Source organism: Saccostrea cucullata, unplaced genomic scaffold (genome assembly GCF_032062105.1).
Source record: "Saccostrea cucullata isolate Sc308-1 unplaced genomic scaffold, CSIRO_AGI_Scuc_v1 ctg4840, whole genome shotgun sequence".
NCBI lineage: Eukaryota > Metazoa > Mollusca > Bivalvia > Ostreida > Ostreidae > Saccostrea > Saccostrea cuccullata.
In genome coordinates, this window is record NW_026935337.1 from 27,058 (window position 1) to 49,219 (window position 22,162).

General features: G+C 35.6%; 1 protein-coding gene across 1 annotated transcript; it reads right to left on the reverse strand.

The window, feature by feature from the left end:
- Positions 1-7,421: 7,421 nt before the first annotated feature.
- LOC134242498 (uncharacterized) lies at positions 7,422-15,335 on the reverse strand. Its single transcript, XM_062724585.1, has one exon. The coding sequence runs from the start codon at positions 15,333-15,335 to the stop codon at positions 7,422-7,424; it is 7,914 nt and encodes a 2,637-aa protein (XP_062580569.1).
- Positions 15,336-22,162: the final 6,827 nt, after the last annotated feature.

Consider the following 22,162-nt stretch of genomic DNA (forward strand, 5'->3'; position numbering starts at 1 on the left):
GGACGTATTTTGACGACCCCATTAGATAAAGCTTAAAATTTTGAACAACTTTGCCTCTTTCATGTATAACAAATTCTCAATACTTTTTGAGATATAAAGAAAAAACTTTCGGCCCCTTTAGGTCCTTTAATTTAGGGGCCAGCCCTTTTCCCGAGATATCATTCGAAAGATCTTGAAATTTTACACTTCTTTTGTTCTATATGTTTAAACAAAATCTTTCCAGGTAAAAAGATATCGTGGAAAAGGTGTCAAAAATTTTAAAATTCGCGATAAAACATTTTTTGGGACATAGCGAGCGCCGACGTGCGGCACTTCCGATAAAAATGAAATGCATTCCGCAAATCTACAGTCATAGGTCTACCATACCTGAAAGTATCATGTGTCTATCAAAAGCCGTTTAGGAGAAATCGTGCGGACAAAACGACCATCAAAAAACCATTTAAATGACGATAACTCCGGACCGGAAGTGACGTCATCAAAACGGAAAAAAACGCATAAGGGTCAAGTAATGTTACATAAGTCCTGAAAGTTCCATGGAAGTCCATCGAGCCGTTTTCTAGAAATCGCGTGCACAAAATCGGTAAGAAAAAAAAACAATAATAATAAAAGTGAAAAAGAAACCTAAGAATAACAAGAAGGTCTTCCGCTGAAGACGGAAGACCTTAATAAAAGTGAAAAAGAAACCGAAGAATAATAGAAGGGTCTTCCGCTGAAGACGGAAGACCCTAATAACTAGTGCTAATTGTAACGGGAACCGTTACAGATGTTCCCCAAACGCTCCCCAACTCCCTTTTGGTGCCATATTCCCTGTAAGCTTCATTAAATAAGACAAATTCTGGTAATTTAGACTTTAACAAAATTTACCCAGAAGGACACCAATTATATTCAAATTTTAGCATTGCACCCGTGCGCATGTGAATGCATGTGCGTTATGACCATAGCATCTTGTCTACACTATCTATATACATGTATTAAAATATACTATATATCAAAGCATTCAGTCCAAAAGTATTAAAAATCACTCAGTTAAGTGTATTTTTAATTTCACTCGTTCTATATGCACGCACGTGCGTGTACGTGCATGATGACCATACCTTCCTGTAGGAGTTCCTTATATTTATGTTCCCCAAACGGAGTTTGGGAACATATTGTTTTTACTCTGTTTCTTATTATTATTATTTTTCTTCTTCTTCTTCTTCTTCTTCCTGGGTACTTTTTTGTCCGGGAATGATCTCGTAAACTATACATCCGACTAAGGTGAAATGTTTTTAGGGTCAGTAGACATGTTATGTAGATTTGTGGAACGAAGGTCATTTTGCGCGCACGTGCTTGCAAGAGCGTGCACGTGCAACATGTGAAATGACCGATTTAATTAATATAGGCGAAACTTTTTAATTTTTTATGAAATGCTTTGAAACTTATAATATAAGGATATATTAGAAGCATAGACAATATGACATGGTCAAAATAGCAAGATCTCACGCGCATGCACGTGCGCTTTGCTCTGATTGGCTGAAACTAAAGTCTCAATTTCTTTCTTATTTTTTGACGAAATCCTTTGAAATTTGGAAAATAGCCATGCATTGGGATATCCTTCAACTTAAAATAAAGCAATTATCATGAAAACACGTGCATGCACGTGCGCTGCAATCTGATTGGCTGAAACTTAAACTGGCTGAAGCTATAACTCCCTTGGTTTTCTACCAAACAGGATGGGATTTGGAATATAGATAGATATAATATACTTCTACAAGTAAGTATGGTCACCATGCACATGCATACACGTGCGTGTACATGTGCTGCAATCTGATTGGCTGAAACTTTAAACAGCTATAACTCTCTTAGTTTTCACCCAAACGGGGTGGAATTTAGAACATAGATAGATGTAATGGACTTCTACAAGAAGGTATGGTCACCATGCTCATGTATGCACGTGCGTGCACGTGAAATGAGTAAAATCAATCATACACTTGAATGAGCGTATTTTTTGAAATAATTTTGGATTAAATACTTTAATATTCAGTGTATTAGAAATATAGATTGTGTAGACAAGATGATATGGTCATGACGCAAATGCATTCACATGTGCACGTGTGCAAAGCTAAAGTTTAAATGATTTTTGTACACTTCTTTGTAAATGTTGTTAAAATCTCAGATGCATAGAGTTTGTCTTATTTAATGAAGCTTACAGGGAATATGGCACCAAAAAGGGAGTTGGGGAGCGTTTGGGGAACATCTGTAACGGTCCCCGTTACAATTAGCACTAGTTAGGGTCTTCCGTCTCCAACGGAAGACCCTTCTATTATTCTATTGTTTCTTCTTCACTTTTATTATTCTTTTTTTCTTTACAATTTTTGTGCAGAAGATTTCTCGGAGATGGCTCGATCGATTTTGTTCAAATTTTCAGAGATTATGTGTTTCTATCTGAAGTTTGTACCCCCGGCTCAATTTTGAAAAAATCACTTCCGGTCGGACGTTATCGCCCTTTCAGTGATTTTTAGAGGGTCTCCTTGTCCGTGAGTAAACTCAAAAACGACATTAGCTAGAGAGCTGAAATTTTGAGCGATGATAGACGACACATTGCTGAATTGCACATTGGCTTTAAAAATTTTCAGAAAGGTCCAATATGGAAGCTCGGTAGGGGGTCGAAATCTAGGACACGAATCATGAGTGAATTTTCGAGACATTTTGTATCATATCTTTTAAAGTATAATTATTTTGTTAAGACATACTGAACAACATTTGTGTGGAATGCTAAGATCTTTAATATGACACCAAGAAAAAAGTGCTGACTCATCACATTAAGGATAAAAAGGGGCCAAAAGTATTCATTCAATAACTGTTTAGCAATGAGTTTTTTGTTATACATTACTGAAGCAAAAATGTTTATCTCAACCATCTATATCTATATATTATAATTTTTTGGTTGAATGTTACATCATTAGGGGCCACAAGGGGCCAGAATGCTAAATCCTAGACGCTTTATATCTCGAAAGTGAGAAATATTTTGATAAGTATTATTGAACAAAAGTTGTTCGAAATAATATTCTAAACAATATACAACCTTTCATTTTTCGCTAAACATCCCCATTAAGGAGTTGGCCCCTAAATATTTCTTTTGCAAATAACTCAAAAACGATAATGAATCTCTGAATAGTTGTTGAACAAAAGGTGTTCAAATTCTTAAGAACTTTAAGGTAAAATAAAGAAAAAAGGGCTATGCATTCAAATTAGGGGCCAAAAGGGCCAAAAGTCTTCAATTGATTACTCTTTATCTGTTATTATTGTGTAATACATTACTGAAGCAAAGATGTTTATCTCAACCATCTACAACTATATATTATGATTTTTATGTCTTATATTACATAATGAGGGGCCACAAGGGGCCAGAATGCTTAATTTTTGACGCTTTATATCTCGAAAGTGAGAAATATTTTGATAAGTAATATTGAACAAAAGATGTTCAAAATAATGTTCTAAACAATATGCAACCATTCATTTTTCGCTAAATTTCCCCATTAAGGAGTTGAAGGGTTGGCCCCTAAATATTTCTTTTGCAAATAACTCGAAAACAAAAATGAATCTCTGAATAGTTGTTTAACAAAAAGTGTTCAAATTCCTAAGAGCTTAACGATAAAATCAAGAAAAAGGGTCCGGACACTCATATTAGGGGCCAAAAAGGGCCAAAAGTTTTCAATCGATAACTCTTTATCAATTAGTATTTTTTAATACATTACTGAAGCAAAGATGTTTATCTCAACCATCTACAACTATATATTATGATTTTTATGTCTCATATTACATAATTAGGGACCACAAGGAGCCAGAATGCTTATTTTTTTACGCGTTATATCTCGAAGGTGAGAAATATTTTGATAATTGTTATTTAACAAAAGATGTTCAAAATAATGTTCTAAACAATATGCAACCTTTCATTTTTCGCTAAACGTCCCCATTAAGGAGATGAAGGGTTGGCCCCTAAATATTTCTGTTGGAAATAACTCGAAAACGAAAATAAATCTCTGAATAGTTATTGACCAAAAATTGTTCAAATTCTTAAGAGCTTTAAGGTAAAGTCAAGAGAAAAAGGCTGGGCACTCAAATTAGGGGCTAAAAGTCTTGAATCGATAACTCATTGTCAGTTAATATTGTGTAATACATTACTGAAGCAAAGATGTTTATCTTAACAATCTACAACTATATATTATGATTTTTATGTCTTATATTACATAATTAGGGGTCACAAGGGGCCAGAATGCTTAATTTTTGACGCTTTATATCTCGAAAGTGAGAAATATTTTGTTAAGTAGTATTGATCAAAAGATGTTCAAAATAATGTTCTTTTCAACCTTTCATTTCTTGTGGAACATATCCATGAAGGAGTTGAAGGGCTGTTTCCTAAATGTTTGTTTTGGAAATAACTCGAAAACAAAAAACAATCTCTGAATAGTTGTTGAACAAAAAGTGTTTAAAATTCATGAGTGATTTACGTTGACTTGCAGAAAAAAGGGGCAGACTCTTCATAAAAGGGGTCAAGAGGGGCCAAAAGTAGAATTTATGAGCATTTAATGTTCAATATCATTTTACACATTACGAAAGCAAAATCGTTTTTCTTAAAAAAAATAAAATCATCATTTCCAAATAAAAATCTTACGTCTCCAACGGAAGACACTTCTATTATTCTTTTGTTTCTTCTTCACTTTTGTTATTCTTTTTTTCTTAACAATTATCGTGCAGAAGATTTCTCGGAGATGGCTGGATCGATTTTGTTTAAAATTTCAGAATTTATGTATGTCTATCTGAAGTTTGTACCGCCGAATTAATTTTGAAAAAAAATCACTTCCGGTCTGAAATTATCCCCCTTTTAGTGAATATTAGAAGGCCTCCTTGTCCGCTCAAAAACTCAAAAGCGGCATTAGCTAGGGAACTGAAATTTTCAGCGATGATAGGCAACACATTGTTGTGTTGCATATTTGATTTAACATTTCCGAAAGTACCTAGAATGGAAGCTTGATAGGGAACGAAATTTAGGACACGAATTATGAGTGAATTTTCGAGACATTTAGTATCACATCTTTTAAAGTATGAATATTTTGTTAAAACATATTGAACAATATATATGGAGAATGACAAGATTTTTAATTTGACTCATCACATTAAGGCCAGAGAGGAGTCAAAAGTCTTCATTTGATAACTTCTCAACGGTCAATATTTTGTTTACATAAATAGGGGCTACAAGTGGCCAAAACGCTAAATCTTTGACGTTTTATATCTCGAAAGAGGGAAATATTTAGATAAGTAATATTGAATAAAAGATGTTCAAAATAATGTTCCAAACAATATACAACCTTTAATATTTTGCTAAACGTCCCAATTAAGCAGTTGAAGGCTTGGCCCCTAAATATTTCTTTTGCAAATATCTCCGAAACGATAAACAAAAAGTGTTCAAGAGTAAAAGAGTTTCAAAATAAAATGATAAAATAAGGCTGACCCCTCATATTAGGGACCATAACCGTTCGAAAGTCTAATTTATAAGTCTTTAACGTTCAATACATTTTGGAAGCAAAATCGTTCTTCTAAACTATCTTTATCATTATTTTTGATTGAAAATCTCAATTAAACTTTAAATTTATCATATTTCATCATGAATCGTACGCTTTAGATCTCAAAAGCGGGAAATGTTTTACACCAACATTTTATTATTGTTTTGCATTGGTTGCATCCTGAAGATAAATACTGGCTTGGCTCTTTAGTTTATTCAAGAATTTAGTACCTCTTCCGTTGGCCGGACATGGTCCGTTGCCCCCTGCTCACCACGGGGAGGTGGAAGTAGGATTTTGAGCAGGATATAAAATTTCCTATAGAACTACTCCCTCTATTTCTAGATTTTATATACATATAAACACAATGAAATTAATAAGAACATTTTTAACTGCTACAAAACCTGTCTGCGAGAAAAAAAAATTATTTTCCAAGTTATATCTTCTTAATTGAATTTACAATATTGTGCACAACCTTTACATCAAAAATAATTTTCTAACAACCTTTCATTTAGTACTTCATTTATATATTCACTTGAGTGTCTCAGCTACTCATAACTTTCAGTAATTTATACAATCTACATTGAAAGTGAAGTCAGTAATCTTTTCATGATAAAATACTATTTTCCTGTACTGTTCTACACAAAGAAAGATACATACGTATAGTAACTCTTATAAATAATACAAAACACAATTTCACCCCATCAGCAAATCAGTAGGAAACTCAAAACATTAAAATCATTCTCCTTTTAAGATTACAGTTAAATGAGTCATTTCCTTTGTTATGTCATGAGTAAATAGCTCAGCATCTTGTTCCGCTCAGTTTTCAAAATATTCTTGAAACCATTTATTTCTATCTCTGATTTAATAATTCAGGCATGTTGAATCGTTTTGAATGTGGCAGTCAGAAAAATTATTTTACACTTAATAATAATTGGAAAATTTTTTAAACCCATTCCTGAATATCCCCTTTCTGTTTTATGATAGGAATTATTATTTTAGGACTTGAGTATTTTTTTTTTTTTGAACATTAATTTTCACACATTCACCCGACACATTTTAAAACAATGAACATGTACTAAAAGAGTTAAAACAATTGATTTTTTAAAAACCTGTACTTTGACCAACATCACAATATTTACATCACAGGCCCCAACTGGTAGATGATGAAATAAACAATTAAAGGTTCCACCTTCCTATTTGTAGTCAGTAAGTGTCCAGTGGCAAAGAACCTGTTAGGAGAGCATTAAAAAAGCAAAAAGGACTGTACAAAAACTAATAATTTATCTAAAGAAATCATTTTATCTTTATTTCCTCCTCCTACATGACTTTTTTTTCATTGATGTTCGTTAACCTAAAATGTAAAGTTAACATGGTTAATGCTGGCCAAATTTAATATTAATACAAATTTCCTATTATCATGACTACGTGATTCCTATGTAAGCTAACTATAAACATGTCAATATTCATTAATAAACTATACAAAGAGCTTAATAAATACATATCCCTGCAATTTCAAGGAAAAAATATATGCAAGATCTGCGAATGCGTCTTTCGCAAAAATGTCTAGAGTACAACACTTAAATCTTTATTCCCTATTCGATCTTAAGGTGAATGATATTTTTATGCACTTACAATAATGAACTTTTCCACACCTGTTTGAATTTAAACCATGACAATTATTTTTCTTTGAATTTAAGAAATACAGCATCGTGATAACTGTAGTATGTTGGTAATCGTTTGATCTCAATCCGTACTGAATTGGATATGTACACATGATCCAAAATGGTTCCCCCTTCGGTAGTACTAAAAGTTACAAGTTGGCTGAAGTCTTGATGCTTCATAAATCTTTGAATTGGACCATCAGATTTTGCGTCCTCATTAAAGTCCCCCAATAGAACACAGATAAACTGACATTGTGAAGTCAAGTACTCTCTTCAGACTGTGAAGGAAAGTTGTCATGTCGGCCTTGCATGGACGATATACAATCACAATCACAATTTCTTCCTGTGGTAATTTTAAAGCCAAAGCTTCAATATTCATCTTTGGTAGTGGAAGAATGTCAAACGTATCACTGTTATCTCTAAAATACAATCCAACTCCACCACCTTTTGAATGACGCAATTGCTGTGTTAAGACAGTATTGTCATCGTATGCCTCTTGTCTAGGAAGGTGATAAAACTGAAATCCATCTAGCAGAAAATTTTCTGTGTTCACCCCAGCCCTTAACCATGTTTCTGTCAGGCAGATGATATCAACATTTTTGAACCTCTCATCATTTTTCAAATCTCCGAAATGTCTGCCTAAGCTCTGAATGTTCTGTAGAACTACTTTAATCCCGCTGGATTTCAAGGCTTGTAAAAGGTCGTCAAAAATGAATTTCGGCATTTCAGTTATGGCTGCCTTTACTTCTGGATCAGCATAAATTTTTTTCTTTAATTTTGCTGCATCTTCTGTTTCAATAAATAAGCCACCTTCTGATGTAACTCTTGACAATGCAACATAAGCTTGTCCAGGAGCAAAAGTTCTGTCTAAATTCACAACAATTCTGTCTGTAGTCATTCCTTGCACCTTATGAGCAGTACATGCCCATGATAGCCGAAGAGGAAATTGATGTCTAACAACAGAAACTGTTTTCTCCTTCATTTCTTCCTGGATTCTTTCTATTAACACCATGTTTCCATCTTTTGTTTTCTGTCCTAACTTTCTTCCAACTTCCTTATTATCAAAAAGCACCCCTACAGCTTTAAGACACGTTGCACTGTTTTCTTTGTATAGGAATTGAGAAACATAACCCATTACTCCATTCACAAGTCCGTCTTCCACGTTACAATTTCTTGTGAGCATTACTCTTGCATCGATGGACAATAGTAAGGAGTTAGGAAGGCCATCACTGTTTGATTTTATGAAGGGTTTGCTCCTCTGAATCAGTTTTCCAGATGTTTTGTCTTTCTTATAATCTTCAGCATCGATTTCTAATAAATCTTCACATGTGTTTCTTAACATTGTCAAATTGAATGTGTTTACTTCTTCGTTCGTGCAAAACACATGAAGAACATCCTCTGGTCCTTCTCTGATACAGCGTTCTAACATCAGATTTTGTTCCTCTGTTAATGGCTCATTTGTCTGTCTTACACGAAGAGAATTTAGCAACTCAGCAAATGACTTATCTTCCTTTTGCCTCATTATCTCGTTTAATTCGATGACTTTAAAAAAGTCGAACCAGTAATCCACAGGATAAGTCAAATTCTCTTTATAGAGTCTCTCATTTTTCCGTTGCTTAACAGGAGGGAGCTGATAGAAATCCCCAACAGCGATTACACAAACACCTCCGAATGGATCTTTGCATTTTTTAATTTGCACTAGCCGTTCATGTACATAATACAAAAGTTTTTTGTATACCATTGATACTTCGTCAATGATAAGAATCTGTATGTCACCTATCTTTACTCTCATTTCACTAAGACTTTGTTCTCTCAAGGGCTCATATGGCAATGGCATATATTTTGTAAGTGAAAATAAATGATGAAGCGTATTTCCACCAATGTTGAAGGCTGCTGTTCCCGTGAATGCCGAAAGGAGTACAGTTACCTTTTCTGGTTCAGAATTCATTCTAGAAAGCAAACGTGATGCTTCATAATGAATTGCTTTTATGAGATGACTTTTACCAGTGCCTGCACCACCAGTCACAAATAAGTGCAAGGGTTCACATTTTTCACCATTTATCTTTGCTAAACACCACTCTCGAAGCAAATAAAATACTTCACTCTGTTGTTCATTTAAAGTTTGGAGAACTGGCAACATTTCATCTCTTGAAATAACATTTTGGTGAACATGATACAGCACATCTGCATTATTCATCTCACTTTCAATGTCTGGTATAGCTTCCCTATCATTCTCTTGTTGCACTGAGTTTTCTTTCCTCTGTGCTATACCTTCTCTCCTTAGTACTTCTGTTTCTGGACATATGCGTGACCACGCATCCTCTGGTTCACCATCCATTTCATATGCTTCTTGGGCAATGTCCAAAGCCTGTTCATTTTGTGCATAATGGGACCGATTCAAATCTACAATTGCCTTCACTGGTTGCAGTTGTCTCGCCCCTTTAATTTTCACATGACCAGTTTCATAAAAGTCCTCATATAATTCAAATCCTGGAGGCTTCAATTGTTTCTCTGTCCGGTAGGGAAGAAAGAGTTGCAATACAGATCGATGATATTTTTCCGACATCTTTTCAACATTGAATCTTGGATACCTTACAACAGCATGTTGTGTCCTTGTTCTTCGTTGCACATATCCCTTCCCATTCTGCAATTCAAATACATTCTCATTTTCTTTCTTTGGAACTTGAGATCTAGCGAGTACTCTGAATTCAGAGCAGAAGTTTGCGAGACACATGTCATGGAACATTGGTTTATCAGGACGGTTCTCGTAACGCTCAATTATGTTTGTCATCCAGATATCATTTTCATCATCAGCCTCATCATCATCAATTATTTCTTCATCATTTGATTTCTTTTTTATCAAAGAGAGTGGTTTGCTTAGGCGTAATGGGTTGTCACCAACAGGAATAAAAACAACTTTTCTCGAACATTCTTTCATTCTTAGATTACACACCCTGTATACAGCTTCCTGGGCACTCACCTCTCTGTGATGCAAGTATGCAGATCCAATTTTCTTCATTGTCTGTCGAGCATTGAGATTTCCCTCCTCTGCCTCTAACTTTGTTTGTTTTAGTAACATACCCATCTCCCTTTCTGATTTTGATATGTAGGAAACGATATATACAATGCAACTGAATGGATCCAAGACAAACTGGATATCCATGTTAGCATCCCAACATTTCAAAAGACACTGGCTATATTGATTCGTCCAGACCTCATTTGGGTTACGTTGGAGAACAATTGACCTCCTTGTTGATAACATGTTATAAGCTTCTTCGTATAGTTCCTGAGTTAGTGCAAGGTCATCAAATATTTCTTTTGATGTCTTTCCTTCACCGTCATTTTGTATTTTATCCCATACACTAAGTAAAATTTCCTCTGCATATGCTTTATTTACTTTCTTTTCTCTAGCCTCTGATTCAGACTTATCTATGTTCTCTTCCTCTGAGGAAATTGTTATGAATGTCCTTTGGGATGGAGGCCTTGGGAAATTGAACCTACAGTTCGTGCCTTTCTTCTTGCAAGATTTTGAATGATTCTTGCTATGCTGTTGAACATCCAGGACACTTTTTCTCAGCTCTGCGTCATCAATTTCCGAGGGTATCCCACATGTTACATATCTGTCAACAAAGTTACAAACAACCTCCTCTCCATCAGTGTCAATGTTAGGTGCATTTGCAACCCAGTATAAACAATGCATATGTGGGGATCCTCTTTGCTGGAACTCGACTCTTTGGAAAAAGTCTACCACTTTTCCGATTGGTTCACAAGGTGAAAGAATGACCTCTTTATGAAATATCTGAAATCTATGTTCGAACATTCGAGCAACTGTGACAGGATTGCATCTTAAAACTTCATTCTTTTCTGACCAATCCATTTCATTTGGATCCCTGTCATCACTCTGCTGCCTTAATATAGCCCTTACTGCATCATTCCATCTATATTCGGCTGCACTAAACGAACAAAACCAGGTAGGGATTCCTAATTGCCGCAACATTGCAAATAGATCTTTCTGAGCAGTTGCCCAATATGCAGGTGTTCCTCTGATCGGTTGCATGAACCTTATTGCCTCATCGTTCCTCAACAAACTAGAGAGCGTAGTGGGATCTTGAAGCATATTTGCTGTCACTGGTTTCCCACTAGTACATTTTGACAAAGATTTTCTGAGTGAAATCTGAGTTTTTTCAATGACTTGGTTGAGTTCAGACATATACTGGCTAAAGAAAATGTAATTTGTGTCTTTTGCAAACCTATTATCTGCATTCATTAACCTATTGTTAAAATATCTAGATAGTGTTAATTTTTGCGATCTTTCTTCACTCCAAGAAAATCTTCCGCTTGGGAAATGATAGGGAAATGCTTTCGCCTCGTTCCCAGGCTCTTGTAGCATTCGCACGGGATTCTTCCCTTCACCTGGTGCAATGTTGTACACATCATCAAAATAATGGTCCAAAACTTCTTGTGCAACATCCACGGGTTGTAAACAAGTGTCAAATGCAATCATTTGATCTTCGTTTTCATTACTTTCTTCATTTTCTTCTTCACCATCTTTCATTTGCCCTGGATTTTCCATGTCCTCTTTCTGAATGGATTCAATTTTGACATTTTTATACCACTGATTGTTCTCTTTTAAGAATGACAAGGCTGACATTACATGGTTTGTATTAACAAACTGATATTCAAAATAACCTTTGTATGCCAACTTTCTCTTCAATTTCACCCGCAACAACAAGTTGTCATCCTCTTGTTTTGGTAAACCTGTAGTTTTTGTCATGTCTGAAGGTACACAAACAACAGGGCCATGTACATTCCTTTGTCCACCATGTGGGAGGGCCATGATTTTCATAAAAGGAATATGGAGTGCAATGAGGTGCTGTTCCAAACTATTTAAGATGGCCAATTCAGGTGGAATGTCCTCTAAAGTCATATTATTTGTAGCAGCCTCTGGTGGTGGTTTGCCACTTAATATTTTCCTATGGCAAGTGTAACAAATCCATGATGATGATTTAGTGCATGTTTCTGGACATGATTGAGAACACTCATGCAAATACTTGTCTAGCAAACAAATATGTGAGATAGTTCTTGCTGCTTCATTTTTTTCGTACATTTGATGTTCACAAACTTGTACTTGGTTTTTGAACAACAGTCTGTGACAACAAGTACAAGCATAATCTGGACCCTTTGATGCATTTTCTTTAAATGATCTCACAACTTCCTCTGCCTGTTTCATGTTGTTTTTATTTATAACCCTATTCTGTTGTACTTTTTTCTTTTTTCTCTCTTGAACATTGAAGGATGACTTGTAACTAGCCTTGCTACGATTCTTCGTATTTAATTGAACTTCAGCATTTAATTGATATCTTCTTCTAGCTTGTTCTTTCTTTTCAGCTCTAAAAGCTTCATTCCTCCGATACCTAGAGACATTAGCAGCTTTGTTCTTTTTTTGGTAAAACTCATCTGTTTTGTATTTATCCAACATTGTTCGTTGCAATTTAGCCTTATGCACAAAGTCAGTCTTGTACTTTTCAGTACTTGCTTTCTTCACATTTTTCTGATGCTCCAAGTCTGTCCAGTATTTCTCTTTACTTCTTCTCTTGGCGCATTCTCTGTGCTTATCATCCAAGTGATATTTTCCAACACTTTGTCTCTTCTTTTTCTCTTTATGATTCAGATCTGTTTCATACTTTTCTTTACTTCTTTTTAGCACCTTTTTTCTGTGTTCAGCATTCAAGGCATATTTTAACTGGTAAGCAATATTCTTACGATAACGATGTCTGTTGCTCATTTGTGCTTTCAACTTAAAGTCATTGTTTGTATACATGGTCCTTTTATGCTTCAACATCTTTTCCCTGAACCCCTCATTTTCCATGTATTTTTTCTTTAGTGCAGTCTTGCGATTTTCATTCGAGTCCACTGCTACTTTAAGTTTTGAAGCATTGCACCTACGCATACGCATTCGGTTTTCTTTGCGAACGCTGTATTCTCTTCGACTAGGATTTTTCATGGGAAAATAGTCAATTTCTGCCAACCTTGATGTCACTTGCAAAACAACATCATAATGATTCTGTTCTCTGTGGTATAAGTATATTGCTTCTTTCAGATTAACTGATTCAGCACACAGCCCATGCCCACTGAACTGAAGCCACCTCATATCTGAGTAAGTAAATATGTCAACATTTAGCATATGCGCCACTGCAAGAATCTCCAATTCTGTTGCCCATACACCTTCATGTGTCATTTTACTTGAAAGCAAGTATGACCTTATAGATCCTTCTGATCTCATGAACTGTTGAAATGTTGTTTCATTTTTAAGCAAGTGTTGACAAACAATTTCACGGATTTGTTTGTGATGGTTTTCAGAGTTTGTCAAAGAAAATGATATAGCCCTGAAAAAGCAATTTCCATCTCTTTCAATATCTTTACAGCTCCTAGGCACACCCATATCTCTCACAGATACTAAATTGTGGTTACTTCCTGAATCGAAATAGGAAAACCCTAATTTCCTGCACAAATCCTTCTGATTCTGTACAGATAAAGGAATAAAATCATGAAGTTTGCTTTCCTCGCCCTCAAAAACCACTTCATCTGTCTGTAACATCTCTGGCTGTGCTGTTGATAATACATCCTGATTTGAACCCTTCTCTGCTCCAAAGTCTCTCTCAGCTTCTTCCTGGTCAAACACTTCAGCCATAGCAAAATTCTTTAGGGAACATATTACCCCAGTTAGTTCACATTCCACAGTTCTTGAAAAACCCATTGAAATTGCTAATGACTTTAAATGCAAATAAACACCATGAACATCTTGTAATAGAATTCTTGTACTCTTTCCGTGCACACTAAGATATCCACGAGAACATCTTGAATGGGAATCAAATATGAAAAATCCATCAGTTGTCTTTCCAACTACCAAAGTATTTCCCCCAAAACATACAAAACATCCGACTGTTTCATGAAGTGCCATTTGCAGAGCTTCAAAAAGGGGATAAGCATTAAAATCTTCATAACATGGTTCCTCCTCTGATAAGCTGATTAAACTTGGTACTGATACCTTCACTGTGAATTCAAATGTTTTACTGAAGCATTCAAAATACTGCGGCAACTCTTCAACTAACAAATATCTACTTGTAACAGAAGAACTGTTCTGTAGGTATGTGTATAGTTCATCCCCATTCACTAAAACTTTGTTGACATCAGCTGTTTGCCAGATTTTTGCACTTTTCAGAACATGATAAGCTATAGCTGATAGACAATTTGCCACACATTGAGTCCCTGCATTGTCACCAAACATAGGATCAGCTTGATGGAAAGAGCCCTGGACAGATACACTGTATGAATTTCTTGCTTCTAAATTTGTATTCTCCTCACCAGGACAATCCTGCATACTAGTACTTTCTTTCTGATCACCTTGTATGTTCAAATCTCCTATGTTTTGACCCTTTTTCCTGTGAAAAATTCTTTCATTTGTTAATTTCATATCTTTCTTTCCTTCATTTTTCAACTCATTTTCTATAATCTCTGTATCATCTCTGAAATCCAACATACTTTCTACAGTCTCCAACATATTTCTCTCTCTGTTTATACTTTCTAATATATCAGGTTTTTCGTACAAGTTTCCGTTTGATATTCGTTCAGTTTCCAGTTTAGAATTCGTTAAAGTGCCCTCATCTTTTGATATTCTACTGGTCTCCTCCATCCTGGAGGTATCCAGCTGCGCCTGTCCTGCTGGATCAGACATATGCACTATGTCCGATCCAGGTGCCCTCGGTGGAGCACAAACCCACGGTGGGGAGTCAGTGGACGGTGCCTTGCCCTCGTCATGGACAAACAGACGACTTCCCCGAGGAGGTGACAACCTCGGGGCAGGTGAATGCATTTTCACTCGAGGTGAGGCCTGCACCCTGGCCAGGGGTTTTTCCTCTTTAGGTGGAAACCCCATCGAACCAATCCCCGGAAAATTACCGGGAGGAGCTGACATAGCTCCATCCTCTGTCCCGCAAGGAACAGAAGACTCTGTCACTTTCTCATCTGGTGACGCATCTTGAGTTGCAGGTTTCTCTCTCTCCTGCCTCTTTCTAACTCTATCTCTGTCACGTTTTTCTCTACCAGTAAGAGATTTCTTTCTCTTTGTCATCTGAAAATAGAATCTTTAATTATATCATACAATTTGACTGAAGTTCCATTTTCCTTTTACAGAATTCTGCTTATTCTGTTTACTCCATTCATATCTGAGCATACATAAATTATCGTTTGCTCTGATTACAAATTCAGATGAATGATGTATACTGTTTATATTGCAAACAAGAAATCTGTGAGCCAATGCTCACTAGTAATACCCCCACTCTGATGTAAATAAGCAATATCATGTTAATATACACAAGTTCAATTATAGGCAGATGCACAAAAAATATGAAGTTGACATCAGATTCATATAAAAATTAATCCCACCATATGGCATGCCTCAACAAAGAGTGTAATAAAATTTCAAGCATCTGCTATGAATAGCTAATGAGAAAACTATGACGAAGATTTGTTATGTATGAAACAGACAGATGCACAGACAAAGAGGAAGTTGACATCGGATGTGAAGAAAAATGTATCCCAATGTATGGCATGCCTCAGAGAAGATTGTGTTAAAATATCAAGCATCTTTGATGAGTAGTTGCTGAGAAAACTGCGACGAAAATTTGTTATGTATGAAACGGACAGTCACACAAACAAACAGAAAGTTGACATCGGATTTAAACAAAAATGAATCCCACCATATGGCATGCCTCAGAGAAGTTTGTATTAAAATTTCAAGCATCTACGATGAGTAGTTGCTGAGAAAACTGTGACGAAAATATGTTATGTATGAAATGGACAGTCACACAGACAAACAGGAAGTTGACATCGGATTTGATCAAAAATGTATCCCACCATATGGCATGCCTAAGAGAAGTTTGTATTAAAATTTCAAGCATCTACAATGAGTAGTTGCTGAGAAAACTGCGACGAAACTTTGTTATGTATGAAACGGACAGACGCACAGATAAACAGGAAGTTGTCATCAGATTTTAGCAAAAATGTATCCCACCATATGGCATGCCTCAGAGAAGATTGTGTTAAAATTTCAAGCATCTACGATGAGTAGTTGCTGAGAAAACTGCGACGAAAATTTGTTACGGACGGACACACAGACATACGGACAAACACACAAGGGTAAAACAGTATACCCCCCTCTCCTTTGGAGCGGGCGTATAATAAATCAGCACATTCATAAAATTTCCTTAATAACTTTGTTCATTCCCAAACAAATAGTCTTGATCAGTAAAAAAAATTGGTTCAAACAATGGGAAACTTGTCAATGTGACAGTAAACCATGTTTTCCTTTGCAACATATTACCCAAAGGGTACAGGATGACTGGAAGAAACTGGGATCTATATTTACTGAAGATGTTTCCTGATTATTTTGACAAATGGCTTTAAACATTTTGCAATTTTTTCCCTTGAAGTTTTATCCTCCCTATCAATATGACTAATTAATAATAATGGATTTTCTGTTCTTGAGCAAATTGTTTTCCCCTAATATCTTCCTTTGTTAAACTTTGATCCCCCACTGAGACCCCAACCTACCCGTGGGGGGTCATAATTTGAACAAAAGGCCCATGGGTCACATCAATCACCTGAGTACTGTGGCTAGGAAAAAAGTAGAAATTGGTTTATTATTGAAAAGTTTAATTCCAAAAGTAGTCCCCTGACCAATCATGGCTTTTCTTTTCTTAAGAAGATGATTTTTAAAGAATTTCCCTATTATATTTCTATGTAAAACTTTGACAGGCCATTTTGGCCCAGCCCAACCCCCTGTGGTTATGATTTGAAGAAACATGAATCTACACAACTAGAGGATGCTTCCATATGACCAATTAAGGAATTGCATTTCTAAAGAAAAAGATTTATTTTTCAAAAAAATTCCTATATATTTCTATGTAAATCTTTGATCGGCCCGGGGGTCATGATTTAAACAAATTTGAATCTACACAGTCTGAGGATGCTTCCATATATTATGCCCAATTATGGCTTGCTATTCTTGAGAAGAATATTTAAAAGAATTTTCCTATATATTTCTATGTAAAACTATGGCCGGGCATTTGGAACCGTCCTACCCCCGGGAGTCATGATTTAAACAAACTTGAATTTACACTACCTGAGGAAGCTTCCAAATAAAAATGATCAATTACAGACTTTGTTATTCTTGAGAAGATTTTTAAAGAATTTTCCTTAGTATTTCTATGTAAAACTCTGGTCAGCCATTGTGGCCACGCCCTACCATGGGGGGTCATGATTCGAACAAAATTGAATCTACACTACGCGAGATTGCTTTCATATAAATAAGATCAATTATGCCTTTGCTATTCTTGAGAAGAAGATTTTTAAAATACAAGAGATGTTTGTAAAATACTTATCCCCCCCCCCCCAATTGGAATTTTTCAAAGTCCAAAGGGGCATAACCCTGTCAAAAATGGTATGATTGTATCCAAAACAGAACTTGACCTAGATAGTCATCTGATAAATCTGTATACTAAATTTCATTTCAGTATGTGCAACTTCTGAGATGAAAATGAACGGAAACTTCAAATAATTGGAATTTTTCTAAGTCCAAGGAGCATAACTCTGTCAAAAATGACGCAATCATACCCAAAACAGAACTTTACCAAGAAAGTCATCTGATATATCTATATACTAAATTTCATTTCAGTATGTGCAACCTCTGTAAAGAAAATGAACGGAAACTGCAAAAAATTGGAATTTTCCGAAGTCCAAGGGGCATAACTCTGTCAAAAATGGTGCGACCGTACGACCGTACCCAAAACAAAACTTGGCCTAGATATTCATCTGATATATCTGCATACCAAATGTCATTTTAGTATGTGAAACGGTTGTGAAGAAAATGATCCGAAACTAAGTGGACAGACAGACTGACGGACAGCAGCAAAGCAATATGCCCTCCCTTCTTCAAAGGGGAGCATAAAAATTCCTATATACATGTATAATTCTATGTAAAACTTTGGTCAGCATTGTGGCCCCGCCAAACCCCGGAGGGTCATGATTTGAACAAACTTGAATCGACACTATGTGAAGATTATTCCATGTAAATATGATCAATTATGCCTGTGCTATTCTTGAGGAGATTTTTCAAAAAAAAAAAATCCTATATATTTCTATGTAAAACTTTGATTGGCCATTGTGGCCACGCCCTACCGTGTGAGGTCATGATTTGAACAAACTTGAATCTACACTATGCAAGGATGCTTCCATATAAATATGATCAATTATGTCTTTGCTATTCTTGAGGCGAAGATTCAAAAAAAAAATTACTATATATATTTCTATGTTAAACTTTGGTCAGCATTGTGACCCCGCCCATCCCCAGGAGGGTCATGATTTGAACAAAATTTAATCTACACTGTATGAAGATGCTTCCATATAAATATGATCAATTATGCCTGTGCCATTCTTGAGAAGATTTTTTTTAAAAAATTCCTATATATTTTTATGTAAAACTTTGGTCAGCCATTTTGGCCACGCCCTACCACGGGGGTCATGATTTGAACAAACTTGAATCTACATTACCTGAGGATATTTCCCCTTAAGTTTCATTTTTCCTCACACAGTGGTTTGTGAGAAGAAGATTTTTGAATCATGCAACCAAATTTTCATATATATTTCTATGTAAAATTTGGTTGGCCTTTTGAACCCTGAATCCCTACCCCCAAGGGTCATGATTTGCAAGTTTGAATCTACAATTGCCCAAGGATGCTTCCAGAATAATCGAATATGATCAAAAGTTTTTATTCTTGAGAAGAAGATTTAAAAAAAACGCTTCTATATATATGTCTATCAGAAAAGCTCACTTGAGCCTTCGCTTCTCTTGAGCTAACAAAACTTGAATCTTCACCACCAGGGGATGCTTCCATGCAAATCTGACCAATCATAGCCTTGCTGTTCTTAAGAGGAAGATTTTTAATATTTTCCTATATATTTCCATATTAAAACTTTGATCCCCTATTGTGGCCTTACCCCAACCCAAGGGGTCATGATTTAAACTAACTTGAACATGACCACCTGAGGATGCTTTCATATAAAGCATGACCAATCATGGCTCTGCTGTTCTTTAGAAGAGATTTCTATAAACTTTGTTGCCCTCCCCTACTCAAGGGGGGTCATAATTTGAACACATTTTAATCTACTCTACCTGAGGATGCTTCCATATAAATATGTTGCCCACATGGTGCAGTAGTTAAAGAGTCTGCTCTAGAGTCAAAAAGTAAGGAGTTGATCCTTACGTCACAGATTCAAATCCCACTGAGGGACATGGAGACTTGTGTTTTGGATGAGACCATATAAACCAAGATCCCATTTAGTAGTGGGTGCTGTCACGAAAAAGACCCCACCCTATTAATAACCCTGAGTGCTGAGTGCCTATTGAATTGGTGTGGCCTCACACAAGTATATGCCCTTATATAAACATTTCCCATAATAATGACCTACATGTACTTCAACAGTTGCTATTTTTCTCATGATTTTTTTAAAATCCACGTAAAATGTACATCTCTGATAAGTGTTCACTTGACTTGCAAAATAAAACCTTCCACCTTAAACAAGAGGACCATGGGCCACATCGCCTACCTGACCATTAGCCATTCTTTTACTTAAGAGATTTCCAATTAGTAATACCTAACTGGACCTTGCCAATTTTCCAAGAGTTGTGATTCACCCAATTCATAATTTTTACACTTAATCTCAGGCTGCTTCCACAAAAGTTTCAGCTTTCCTGGCACAGAGGTTCTTGATATTTTTTTCTAGGTTTACCTATATATTTCTTTGTAAAACTTCCTTATCTCTATTCCAAATTCCCAGGGGTCATGATTTAACCTTTTTATAATCTACACTATCCCCAGGCTGCTTCCACAAAAGTTACAGATTATCTAGCTCAGTGGTTCTTAAAAAGAATTTTTTTAAGTTTCCCTATATTTTTCTATGTGAAACTTCCTTATTGTGGCCTCACCCTATCCCCAAGGGCCATGATTTGACAAATATAGTGTCTACACTACCCAAGGATGCCCCCTTAAGTTTCAGTTTTCTGGCCCAGTGGTTCTAAAGAAAATATATTTTTCCCTATATACTTAAATGTAAAACTTTAATTCCCTATTGTGGGCTCACCCTTCCCCGGGGTCAGGATTTAAATAATTTAGAATATACACTATCTCAGAATGCTTCCAAATAACTTTCAGCTTTTGTGGCCCAGTGGTTCTGGAGGAGATTTTTTATAGTTTTTCCCTATAAGCATGCGCTTCGATGTAAAACTGATTCCCAATTGTGGCCCTGCCCTACCCTCAAGGGTCATGATTTGGACAATTTAGTGTCTAAACTACAATAGAATGCTTCCCACAAGTTTCAACTATTCTGGCCCAAAGGTTCTGGAGAATATATTTATATTTTTAATTTTCCAGTATAATTAAAATAATACTTGGATTCCTTTCTCCAAATTCCCAGTAGTCATGATTCAACCAATAAATAAAATCCACTATCCCAGTCTGCTTCTCTGGCCCAGTAGTCTTAATTTTTTTAATATAAACTTCAATGTAAAACTTGGATTCCCTATTTTGTCCCAACCCTAGCTCCGGGTTTTTCAACAATTTATACTACCCCAGGATGCTTCCCCATAAGTTTCAGCTATCCTTGCAGTGATTCTGGAGAAAAAGATTTTTATTCCCTATATATTCCTCTCCTGGGAAGGGGACTTGGCCTTTATTTTGACAATTTAAACTCCCCTTCACCAAAAGGGTATACAAGCCTAAAATATAGGTACAGAACATTAAACTCCCCTTTTCCACTTTAATCCTCTCCCACACAAGAATTATGCCTAAAGATAGCCCCCCGAATATCAATGATTACTATATATAGTAGTAAGACAATTTCCAGTTAAGATTGAACTTTCAGTAAGGCATAGCATTCTCAACATTATCTAAATTAGGCTTATCTCCATTGTTTAAAAAATATTCATTGCAAATTCGGATGAATGTAAACTGGTGAAGCAAATAGCTAATTAAAAGATCTCACATTAATTTCTTAATAACTAATGAGAATTTATTTGCCATTTGTCAGGAGCTAATTACATTGCACAGAGAATCCAACGCCTTACTGAAAGTCCAAGCTAACCTGTGAATTGTAATATTCTAGATCATTCATACAAGGCCGCTGTTTTATAATTTATATAGCCATTGAAACGTTCAATTTCTTTAGTTAAAGAAACGAATCGCTTAAAACACACACATTTGTAACAAAACTTGTGTGCTGTGCAATCATTAAAAATAATTCATAACCAACGTCATGAACAGATGTTTAAACAGTGCAAAAATGACTTATTTCATAACCAGGTCCAAAACAATCTGTATACCTTTATAGCTTGATTTAGCTTCATATAAAATAAATATATACAGTGTTTTTTTAAATATTGCTTGCAAGAAACATAAAAAATTAACAAGTATTTTAATAAATGTACTATGGGCTATCAATACAATCACCAAAATCGAAGATATTTCTTGCAACTGCAGCTTTTCAATATTATTAAGCAAAAGATGAATTTCAATTGTGCAAGAATCTGTACACTACTTAATTTCACTAAAGAAGTAACTGTATCAGTTAGAGTACACTGACACAATTAAATTAATGAGTGAATTACACAGTCTCTCAAAAAGACACAATTTAAATTACTGATATTTAATTAAGTACACCTTTTGAACACGCTGAGAAAATAACACATAGATAATTTCTAATAGCTGATAAAATTTTTCGGAATTTATTTAATAAGGCAATATTGCTTAATCAAGCTACATAGCCAAATCAAGATATTGTTCTGACCTGAAAACACTGCCTTGCACTGTGGTTTATTTCAAAGAAACAACAGAATAATGGACG

Coding starts and splice junctions, on each gene's coding strand:
- LOC134242498 (XM_062724585.1), bottom strand. CDS start 15,335: ATGACAAAGAGAAAGAAATCTCTTACTGGTAGAGAAAAACGTGACAGA.